Genomic DNA, 12,557 nt, shown 5'->3' on the forward strand with positions numbered 1-12,557 from the left:
ACGAGGCCTATGCAGAACAACGGATATTATTAGCATGAAAGAAAAACAGAAGCAGGACTGTTGATACAACCAAACCGACAAGTAGTTACTGTACATGCATCTAAATTGAACCTGAAATTCAGTGAGATACGGGAAACAAACCAGGAAGGAAAAAGTAACAAAAGATAATTCCTCCCGTGGTCAATTCCCTCTCGTCTAAAACCAGCTGCCTCTGGTTCACTCTGCTGGTTTGTAAGCCAAGATTAGAAGTGACTAGTTATTAGCAAGTGTGAAATTAGCATATGACTGGGTAGCCTGACTGAGAACCATCCAGTGCTGTCATACCAGCACTTCACAACAGATGTGTGTAATATACATATTCAGCAGGATTAAAACATCCAAACAATGCATCATCTTTACCATAATCTTCTGCAATCTTCAATAAATTTGAGAGAGCGTATTTCTGTCAGATTTTACATTTCTTATTTATCCATTCATCCAACAGCCTTTAATAACCATATATTAATATTTTACCAACGATTCCCATTTTATTTCCAGACTAAAATATTCTTTGTGCCTTTCTAATGTGATGCAGGAGCACACATAGAGACATACATACCCATTTTCCTATCAAGTTTTATCTATTCAAAAGGTACTAGCTGCCTTATAGCCACTGCCTTAACCACACAACCCAAAATGCCGATTTCCAGTGACATTCCAGTGAGTATGGATTGGATTCCCTCCAATCCATAAACCTGACAGCAAATTTTCACTCATTGCCAACCTCAGCACCTACAGTAATGAAAGCTAATCCCTAACCCTCTTAGTTTCCTTTGGAATCATAGTCTGTATATGTTTGGGTTTAGTCCTTTATTTGGTCTAGATGAGGTTGGATTGATTTTTTTCCCACATGTACCCCATCACACACATACAGGGGGAACATATCCCACACAGATGCAGGGAGAACATTCCATACACAGATCGAGGGAAAATATATCACACACAGATACAGGGAGAACATTCCACACAGAGATACAGGGAGAACATTCCACACAGAGATACAGGGAAAACATTCCACACACAGATCCAAGGAAAACATATCACACACAGATACAGGAAGAGTGTTCCATATAAAGATACAGGGAGAACATTCCACACACTGATACAGGGAGAATATACATATTCCATACACACACACACACACACATACAGACAGAGTCAGGGTGGCAATCAAATCAACATCTCTGTAGGAGTGAGGCCATAGTGGGACAGCTGAAGCAAAACAACATTCTTCCTCCACCCAGCACAACTTAAATTCTTTTCCGTATAACAGATCTGTATGCACTACCGAGCAATGTTCCGTTCATAACAAGACAGCAAGAGCTGCTTGACGATACCCATAAACAAGATTGTGTTGAATCTGTATTTCTTTATCAGCTGAGGAGACTTGGCCTGGAGGAACCCTCTCCCGCCATCATACTATCAGGCGGGTTTCCACTGTCTGAGCCCAGCTTCCGTTGCCCTGACTGGGCTTATGCATTATGTACGCAAATCTCTTTTCAGTTGCTTTCATCATACTTGACGCTCACAGAAAGCAGCCTAGCCTGTTTATCCGGTGAGCCAAAAACTTCTCCCCTCGAATCGCTTTTGAAAAGCCGGAGCTGCTTCCTGCTTGAGGTTCCCCCCCAAATGAACAGCCCCCTTCCTCGCCCTTGAACGCAGACAGAGTGCTGAGCGCGCTGTCGCTAATCACTCTAAGGACAGGCACCAGAGGATGGAACCAGGAAGCCTGTTAATTCCTGCTGCCGTTGACGATTGACCAGAGCTTGATGCAGAGCTTGGCTTAGTCCTGTCGGATTACTACAGATCATTAGGCCGTCTTTTATATATATCGTTTGAATTGTCAAAGGAGGGCATCCTTTTTCGGGAGCATCGATAAACTTTATGAAACCGCCGCCTCGTTTTTCTGTGTCCCCTCCACATATTGTGTGGCTTTTTCTCTGCGTACTCCAGTTTCCTCCCACAGATATGCAGTTAAGCTGACTTGTGCCTTTGAATTGCCCCTAGAGGGCGATAGTGTGTGTCATTGTGTGTCCCTGAAATGAACTGGCATCCCATCCAGGGCGTAACCTGGCCTTGTGCCCAGCAGTAAGCTCCAGCAGCCCCTGTGGCCCTGACCAGGATGAGCAGTTAGATGATGACTGGGTGGACGCATGTTTAGAAAAGTTGAATGTATAATTATTGCACTGGAAAATAGGGAACGCACAGATCTGCTTGTTTTTGTGGGGTGGTTTAGCGGTTAGCGCTGTAGCCTCACGCTTCCAGAGCTGGGGTTCTGAATCCGGATCTGGTTCCGTGTGCATGAAGTTTGCATGTTCTTCCTGTGTCATGTGGGTTTCCTCCAGGTACTTCAGGTTTTGCCCAAAGTACAAAGACATACAGTCAGGCAACCTGGTGACACTAAGTAGCAAGATTGGCATCCGGGCCAGGGCCTCCCCTGCAGTGGACTGGCATCCGGGCCAGGGCATCCCCTGCATTGGACTGGCATCTGGGCCAGGGCGTCCCCTGCATTGGACTGGCATCCGGGCCAGGGCATCCCCTGCAATGGACTGGCATCCGGGCCAGGGCGTCCCCTGCATTGGACTGGCATCCGGGCCAGGGCGTCCCCTGAATTGGACTGGCATCCGGGCCAGGGCGTCCCCTGCAGTGGACTGGCATCCGGGCCAGGGCGTCCCCTGCAGTGCACTGGCATCCGGGCCAGGGCGTCTTCCTGCAGTTCACTGGCATCTGGGCCAGGGCGTCCCCTGCAGTGCACTGGCATCTGGGCCAGGGCGTCCCCTGCACTGCACTGGCATCTGGGCCAGGGCGTCCCCTGCCTTGTGCCCTGTGCTTCCTGGGTCAACCTCCAAGCTCATCAATTTGTTCTGTATAATCGACACATTATAGAAAATGCATGAAAAATATTTATTTGAATACTTTAGTGTTTTTACTATTCTAATTAAATTCCACCACTGGATCCCTGGCAGTAGGCAGCCGGTCTGGGGTTTTTCACATAACCATTCAATTAAAATGCAAAACAGCGGCGTGCCTGATAATCATCCCCGAATTCCATAATCAACACAGCGCCGATCGTCGGGGGTCAGCGTCATCTAAAGCCGTAAAGCTGGCATGCTCCTTAATGTAAACGATGCGGCTGAGCTCACATTGATTTCTGTCAAACAGGGTGCTTCAGCTCAGTATATGAATCTTTTTTATACTGGACAGAAAAGACTCATGGGTTCTCAGACGGCAAGAAGAAATGGGTGACTGGCATGTAATCTGGCCATAACGAAAGTGAAAAAGGTACATATACAATAAGGTACAAAATAACAAAAGTAAATACGGTATAGATACATAAGGAGAAACTAGAAGATAGGATGAACATGGACAATGTGATATAATATATAAAAAAAGTCGAATTACACAGAGAGGTACCGCATGGACAATATTAATGACAATATTGTATATAGTAATTAAGAAAGCAGACCTGAATTGGTAGACTTGAGAAAAGACAATAAAAATAACAGGAGAAAATATCAGCAATGGAAGAAGCAGCATACATGGATGAAGAAACTGCATATGTAAAACAGACCCAGAAGCAATAATACTCTGTATGGCTGGATATTTTATTAACTGAAGTCTGGGCCCACAGGAAATGTGTGAGGGATTGATTGTGTGCCTGTGCGGAGGGTGCGGGGTTCACCATAAGCGATTCATGACCCAACCAGACAGCTTCTCAATCTATGACAGAGGTGTCTCTAGATGAGATGGTTCCAAGTCCATGGAGAACCTGAAGCCACGAACTGAAGCAGACTTAAGTTAGATTACCTCTCTGGGCATCAAATAGGTTTAGCAGCATTAAACACTGAAATTCAAGGACACTCCTATGTGGAATGATGGAAGCGACAGAAAGGGTGGCAGCTGTAGAATCCCGGCTGAATCATCCGGCCTTTTTAAGCAGCGGATGTTCTATAACACAGCTCAAGATAGTCCATTGTCATAATTGTACAATATTGCTCTGTGACTGCATTAATCTATTCATGAATAAAAAATGATTCGCAATAAACTACGCTTGTAAGACAGTGAGAAAGCTTTTAATAATAAAGATGTGATGGAATATTGATAAAATAGCATTCTACTTAGGCAGTGACATCTTACAGGTCTTACTGAAAATGTAATGTCAAGCATTCCCTATCCGGTCCTGTGTGTGCTTATGGCTTCTTACAAATCTCTGAGGGACCTACAGAGCAATTTAGTCCCTTTCAGACAGTGCTGTTAAGTTGTCTTCATCCCATGGAGGAAGACTTATGTGTAACAGCAGAAAAACATGCATTGTCTTCATCTCCGACTGTCTCACGATTCGTTCAAATTCTGTTTTACATTTCACTGCTCAGTTTTTGCAGTTGCGGCCAAATCAACCTATCAGTACTGCTGTTTTCACAATCCAGTTTCCAGTTGGATTTGAACTTGTAGCTACTTGGTGGGGTGGACTTCAAGACGCAGACCTTCGGATGAGCCTGTCTGACCGTTACTCGTTCGCCCGGACGTGAGAGACTACAGCTTCTGAAGAGAGAGAGAGCCACTAAAGGCACCATCAAGTCTGGCAATATCTAAGCATTACAGAAAATAAAACCACTCTACGTGAAACGACAGGCTGTGAAAAGCACTGATAATCCAGAGACACACGTGATAAACACCAACAGCAAATAAATCTTTCGTTGCAGTGAATCTGTCACCATCATTCTTGTGCGGACAAGGAAAGTCATGCTGTGAAACGCTGGAACGGGCCGTACATTTATAGATATAGTTACTGTTCCTCTGGTCACAAGAATGTCTGATACATCTAGAAAAGTCCTGGTGGGACATCTAAAAATAATCTACCATTGTGACACAACAACCAAAATAAGCAAGAGTTGTGGAAACATGAGTACTGAGTACTGGTTATTGATTAATGGTTGGTCAACCTCACTAAGAATATCGTTATCATATCTGATGTATCATTTACTTATTGTAGATAAACAAAGTGTGCTTTTATTTGCATGATCTGAAGTTGTTACAGGAAGCCACTGCTTCTGACACCCATATCCAAAGGTGCGAAATTCAGGTCCAGAAAGTACAAATCCAAGCCAAGATTTTGTTTCAACCAACCAATTGAGTTTAAAGAGTCACATTCACTCAACTGGCTGGTTGAAACAAAATAAGGGTCTGGATTTGTACTTTCTGAACCTGAACTTTCCTCCTCTGCCCTTATTTGTGTATAGTTGCTGACAAGCTTCGTTTTTGCGATGGTGTCTCTTGCATTCAGGGGAGGGCTATGGATTTACATCCACATATTCTTCAAGAGGGACATGATGAAGTTCCCAGCCGTGGAGGGGTGGAGCATAGCATATTTTTAGGACAGGCTTCCATCAGCTAGATTGTGACAGATCAGGGGTCTTTGTAACTCCTGTCTTGAAATTCCAGTCTCAGTCACCCCTGAGTGGTAGTTCTCTTATCAGAGCTGACTGCAGGCGACGGAATTTCTTTACATGGTCACGCAGACGAGCCGTTTGCGTGGCGGTGCAAACAATTTACATATCTGTGTTTTACCATCATGTCATTGAAAAGACATGTAGAACCAAATGTATGATGGATTCTGCCATTCATTCAAACATTCTAAGAATCTCACTGTGGAGGGTAAGATCTACCATAAACCTTACACTTTAACAGCCTGAAAGCCTCATTTTTAAATATCCCCTTGCCTGATTTGCTTGAAAAGAGCTTTAAAATACAAGTCTGTTCCAAACATGTGATAATTAAAGTTAATGACTACAATGTCCTGAAAGGGCCACCTGTGTTGCATCATCAATTGTTTTACTGCCATCTTGTGGCCCAAATAAACTGCTGTATAGTGGCTTAATATGAAGAAATTAGAAAATGGTAGGAAGGATGATCGCAAAGTCAACGTGAAGCAGCTTTAGACGAGGCTGAGATGTCGGCTTCATTGGGTAACGTGCCACAAACTTAAAATTACAGACAATGATTCAGTTGGCAGATTGTTGTAAAGTAAAAAATGCTAAAGATTTATTCAGGCTGTTGAATCTATTGCATCCTCCTTCTGTGCCATCTGCCATCCGGTGCTCATTTTATTGGATGTGGTGAGCATCTGGTCACCTGATCCATTTGCCTTTATGTTTCAGAAGACATCCCATGTGCAATCAGAGCATGTGCCAGCATGCACTCAGAACTGGGCAAAGGACATACCCACAGGCAGCGGAGGAAAGAGGCAACGGAGCTCATCATGACTCGTAATGAAATTTCAAACCTAATCATTATGCCAACGGTCATTCTCAAATAATTAATTTCTCAAAGAGGATATCGACAGAGCATGGGCTGCTCATTCATTCGAAGTCACCTTGCCTCAAAAGAAAGATTATTAAAATCCAGCGTCAAAAATTTATAGCACTCAACAGATAAAAAGGACCAAAACTTCAAAAACCTAGTTGTACAGCAAATTTAATTAGCATTCTTAAAGGCCCTGATAACCATTTTCAATGTGATAGAAACTAGTCAGTCTGAATTACTCTAATTATTTAGCACTTGAGCAGTCAAAACAATTACACTTAACCAATTATAGCGGAGGGAAAGATAAAGTCCTAAGATAAGATAAGATAAGATAAGATAAGATAAGATAAGATAAGATAATCCTTTATTAGTCCCACAAGTGGAAAATTGCATCATCACGGCAGAAAATGGACAGTAAAAGATAAGAACAGCGAAAATTAAAAACAATAGAATAAAAACTATACCAACATTACAGTATAAAACGTACAATATACAAACAATCTCGAAATACAAATATGGATGTGTGTACTGAAAAATATAAATGTATAATATAAATAGAAATATTGAAATATAGAAATAGAAATATTGCACATAGAAACTACCATAGGGGAACATTCTAGATCAGCCGTCAGTGCCTGGGATGCTCTGAGAGACGGAAGGGAGTGGACCTGTTAGGCACGGCGAACTCTACAGCCACGCCCACCAGTGACTAGAGAATTGTAGGTAGGACCAAGTCAATGTCTCTCACCTCCAATAAGGCTATATCACTCAATGCAGCCTTCGGCGCATGATGGCGTTAAAGACCCGAATACTTCACTGTGCACAGGTCTGAGGAGAAATGGACAGGAAGACTAGATGGCTAGGATGAATTAGCCACTGGGCGATCGTTACACTGTATTAAAACGAGCCCTAACAAATCTTTTAATAGGAGTTATCACTATTAATGAGGAAAGCAACAAGAGAAACCGTGAAGTTAATGGGTTTTCTGTATGCTGTCAATCACCGACTGATATGGCTGAATTAGCATAGGTAAATTCACCGATTCCCTTTGGGTTAAAGCTGGCAGGTGACTGACAGCACAGGGTAATTTAATTGGGTTTCAAACTACGTTTAACTGGACACAACTTTCTTCTCTACTTATCGCCACATCTAACTTTTACACAGGTAGTTAGAAGTTGAGGATGGCTTCTGGGCGTGACTGAAGATGAAAACAGGTCAGGAGGTGTAAGTTGGCTTGTAGTAATTAAACCCATCCATGGCACACCTAAATATCAGTTTAACTTCAGAGTTAAACCTCAGACAAAATAGAACATTACGTAAGTCTATCCATCCATCCATCCATCCATCTTCTAACCGTTTATCCTGGTCAGGGTCACAGGGACATTGCATAAGTGCACGTTTACCATTGCTAAGTAAGCCATTAGCCAAAATAGACATTGTCAACAAGAAGTCAATGGTCAATGGCACTGTTGTTAAAATTACTGCCATTCTCACACATAAACTCATCCCTGCATTGCCTTATATTTAAAGTCAGCATGCTTAGCATGTTAGCTTTCCAAGTTCAGAACTGTACGCCAACAATTGACATCATCTCCTTCAATTACTCTCCGCACTGTCATAGTGGCTATATAGGAGAAAGCACTTAATACTTGAGGAATTTGTTCCTTGCAGTATTGGATTTGTCTCTCTCTCCCCGGCACATATGTCCAGGGATTGGCTCCTGCTTTGAATAAAACTCTTGTCAACCCCCATTGTACACAGTCTAATGAAAAGAGGCTTGCATTTCTATTTCTGAACAGTGGGTCCTCCGCATTGTTAATCTGACACAACACAGAGCCTCGAGGCTGCTAACTCTGCCTTTTTCAACAACATAACACCCAAGCAATGAAAACGTTTAGCGTACATCTTATGATAACACTTCCCTCAGAATGTGGGCTGTTTTGTTAAACGTAGCTATAGTTACCACTTCATTCAAACATATATTATGCAATATAGCTTTGTAAAAATCCGAGTGCCATTTACAGGGATACAAAATTAAGTGTCTGCATAATTAATACAATGCATAATTATGAATGCTTCTGTTAAATGAAAAGCAACACGGTCCACGCTATTTTTAAAAAGAAGCCTCTGTCAAACAGTGCCTTCACTTCAGTTTTGAACCAGATCAATAAGTAGAGCGAGTTATGGGACTCAAACGGCAGCTATGAAAATGCCACAAGCTTCTTTTTCACATCCCACATGTTTTTTTTTTGGAAGATGTTTTTTCATGATTAAAGGGTACATTGGGTATACGGTATTCTAGGAGCATAAATGATACAGAAGAGCTTCTAATAAAACAAAGTTCCACAGATTTTCCATTATTCTTTGTTTTTTTTACATCCACCCTTCCGTTCCTAAGGAGAGTGGCAGTGTGCAGGGATTATTCCAGGTCGCACAGTCCACAGGCCACGTATCTGCCTTACATGGACGGTCAGTGACGGGCTGCCTTAAACCACACCAGGCATCTCAATTACTGCTGTTTTTACATTTAAAATCCTGAGCTGTAGATCCCCAAAATAGAGCTTAAATCACAGGCTATCGTGTTACCATCACATCGAGTCATATCTGCAGAGTATTTAAAGAACTACTTTTTCTCCAGAAGAGTCTAAAGAGCACAAGATACAACAGTGTTTGAACAATACGAAGCGGTTAATGAGTCAGCAGAGATTTAGCTGTTTAGTGTTTGGGGGCAAATGACAACAGACCAAACAAGTGGTTTCCTGTTGAACAAAAGGGTTCCTGCTCTTCAGTTATTAAATTCATGTAACAGATTTATGATTTATACACAAACAATTAATGTTTATGATTTCTTATGATCTCATTCTAGTTCTCTGTAACCGTAACATTTTAGAAACTTTTAACTTCATTGAACATAATTTACATCCACATTATCACACATGCTAAATGCATATGCTACCTTATTGCATACAGTACATATACTGGATTTTTTAAACGTTCCTAATGCATTTTATTACAGTATAGATATTCTTGTTAATGTTAAATGGAAATAAAATAAATGTTTCACTCTATAACGTTATCAAAGCTAGCTAATAAGTTTGAAGTACAGCAACAATTGGAGGGACCTTAAATTTTAACACTCAGTCATTTGCTTTTGAAGGTCTCAGTAATTCTCCTGAAACACTAGGTCTTTGCATGTCACTTTGTCAATTTCTCTAAAAAAAATTACCTCCCTCAAGTTCGGGCCCTGAAATTAGACCCTCTCCCATATACTTTCATGTTCTGACTCCTTTACACATGGCTGGTTGAATATTTCAGACTCTGCCTTAGGTGAAAGATGAAAGGGAACGCATTAGGTTTGCTGATGCAGGATGCTTGAAGACAACAGAGGACTCCGCTCTATGGCACGACTACAAAGGCGGTCCTCATCCTCTCCATGCAATGAGTAATTTTAACACATCAGCTTTACTTTCTTACATGTGCTTACTCCGGCTTTCCCTCACACATTACATTTAGGCTCCAGCCCCTGCAAATTACCCTGAAATGTAGTTTGTGATGCCTGGGTCCCTCTTTGCTGGGCAATCTGCTTTGATTTCGTTTGGTTTTAATCAGTGAAATTTTTCATGGAGAGTAAACTTCTGGCATCGTAAGCAAGGATCGCCACAAAGAAAACAAAGACCTTTGAAGGTAAATGCAGAGCACGCTTTTGAAAATATAAAAAGTTACATGACGTATACGGTATACTTACAGCCCCAGGCTTCTCGAACATCATTCTCAGGCTCTCAAGCGAGATGTCAAATTTCTCAAACTTCTTAGCGGTCTTCTGGAGCTCTCGGGCTGCCTCACTGGTAGCTTTGGTTGTCTGAGGTCTGAAAGAGGATAGGGAGGTGGAGGTGGTGGACCCAGTTCCACTCAGCACCGGTGGTCTGTTTCCTGATTGAATTTCCATTGTTGCGGACATCGTATCCCCCTGCTGCCGGCTACAGAAAAGAGTGGACATGACAACAGAAAGAGTCAAAGAGACGGGGGAAAAAAGAGCGATTCCTTCTGCACTTGCACAGTAGCTGAGGTCTACGCAGTCTGGGAAGGCTAATTTGTAACCGGCCTTGAATAAAACTCAAGACCAGGCAAAAAAAAAAACAGGGAAACTTTTTCAGCTCCATCCTAGAAAGATGGAAAAAAAAAAGAAAACAACTGTACACCCACGCCAACTGACACGAAGAGGTCGAGGGAATTTGAGGCTTCAGATGAAGCCTTCAGGAACTACACGGGGGTGTCACTGGGCTCCCTCTGGCATGCCGGGGGGGGGGGGGGGGGGGGGGTCCCGGCATGCACACTAATCTCCCCAGAGGTGTCTCAGGCCACACCACCAGGGAACTCCTGGAAAGCCCTCAAACCGGTATGGAAAGCAAAGCAGGCAGCCAGGGCAAATGAGTTTACACACATGGGTAACAAAAACAAAGGAAGGCACTTTAAAGATGGAATACTGAGGAGGGTGAAAAACACACATAGTACTAAATGTTTGTCTGTTCTCTCTGCTCTGCAACTCTGACCTTGAATCAAAAGCAAAAGCTCCCCTGGGAGATTCTCCATAGCTAGCAGGAAATAAGTAGAGGAAAACCAACAAGGCAACTCAAGAGACCAGATGACAAGACCATACATTTTCTATTCTTCTCAGACAAAAGCCGGATGCCCCGAAGCAGGTAACTTCCAACCTTAACTTCCACTCCACTGTTTTTTTATTATCCTTTTTTACACCAACAGCCAATGAGGGAGTGTCCTCTGTTGAAATAGGTGCAGTTAAATCTAAACGTGGCAAAATCATTGTAATCATGGTGTGTTTCCCCTATTCTGAAACCTGTTGTACTCCAGCCTCACAATACAGAACGATCCTGGTACTGTAGTGTATCAATGTACGTAACACAGATTAAAAGGCCATGCATTTTTTTAATAATATATAGCTTATTATTATAGCTTTCCCTGATTATGATCAGTCAGCATTAATCTGTATCTTTCGAATTATTATGTCAGGGGTTCTGTGTTACACCTTATATAGTTGTTATATATTCCTCAGTTGTTGGCTCGTTCTTGTAGCCTATTCCTTTTCTTTACTATTTTTGTCCTCTAGTATGACTGTTGCCTTATATGGACTGCAAAGTTTATGCAGAAACTTGTTCTGATTATTATTTTTATTAACCGTGCTGCTACTACTTTGTTTGATGTTAGTCATGCTGCAGAGATTCAGGAATGAGCGTCAGTGGAACCGCAGCCCGGAGCGGCGGCTTGTTCTGCAGGCGCCGCTATACACACATAGGCCAGTCCAGCTAACTCGCCTAGGCGGTCCGTCTAACAAACGCCCGCGGACACAAAAGGGAGCAGAGAATAAGGGTTTCTAGCGATCGGAAGCTGATTTCATCACCCTAATGAGCGGCCGCGGCAGCCGATAACAGACGATAAGAGCGCCGAGACACAGAATAGCCTGCACCGAGAGGGATGCATTATTTAGTACAGCTCAGAGGGATACGAGCGGTTTCAGCCCTTTGCCTAGTTTGTTCAGCGCGTTAAAGTATTAAAAAAGAAAGCTGATTTTAAAACTCTGAATATACTGTTGTAATAAGTTCGATAAAGTAGTTAAACGATGGGGTTGAAAATATAAACAAGGGACGGATCTCCCTCCTGAAAAAGCCATCCATGATACATATGTTCTCTCGGTTTAAACGTACTTTTTGTAAATAATAATAATAATAACAAAATAACTTAGGCCTCTATCGTGAATGCGGCTATAGGCCTGCATTGAACGTAACGTTTTAAACCTCGCCCAGACGTAGTTATAATCAATAACTATGAAAAGAAGAAGATGTTTCCAGGAAATTAACATAGGATTGATAATAAATCTTGGTAGAATGAGCCCCTAAAGGACGGAGCCCCTTAAGGGACAGGGTTGGAAAACGTTCTGAACCCGTTTTGCGTTCCGTTCCCTCTCAATTCTTTAGCGTTCCCTAAATGACAGAAATGACTGAAATTCTGTATTACCATGACATCGCATGAACAATGGTAGGCTACATGGTAAACATAGATAGATAGATAGATAGATAGATAGATAGATAGATAGAAATTCCCGTGGTTTTTTGCAGGAAATTAAGAGTGATATAAGTATATATAAGCTATGTACAGGGTACGCAGCTCCGTTCATAACTTGTGGCCCAGTATGGAAGTAC

At 42.3% G+C, this 12,557-nt stretch overlaps 1 protein-coding gene across 3 annotated transcripts in view; it reads right to left on the bottom strand.

Annotated features, from left to right (window-relative positions):
- xirp2b (xin actin binding repeat containing 2b) overlaps window positions 1–10,565 on the bottom strand; it is a 39,474-nt gene extending 28,909 nt beyond the window's left edge. For all 3 annotated transcript variants that reach the window (XM_023824419.2, XM_023824499.2, XM_023824343.2), the window contains exon 1: window positions 10,088–10,565. In XM_023824419.2, the coding sequence (XP_023680187.2) occupies window positions 10,088–10,339 (252 nt within the window). In that variant the 5' untranslated portion in view covers window positions 10,340–10,565. The remainder of the gene's footprint in view (window positions 1–10,087) is intronic.
- Window positions 10,566–12,557: the final 1,992 nt, after the last annotated feature.

The sequence above is a fragment of the Paramormyrops kingsleyae genome, chromosome 1 (assembly GCF_048594095.1).
Source record: "Paramormyrops kingsleyae isolate MSU_618 chromosome 1, PKINGS_0.4, whole genome shotgun sequence".
Lineage (NCBI taxonomy): Eukaryota > Metazoa > Chordata > Actinopteri > Osteoglossiformes > Mormyridae > Paramormyrops > Paramormyrops kingsleyae.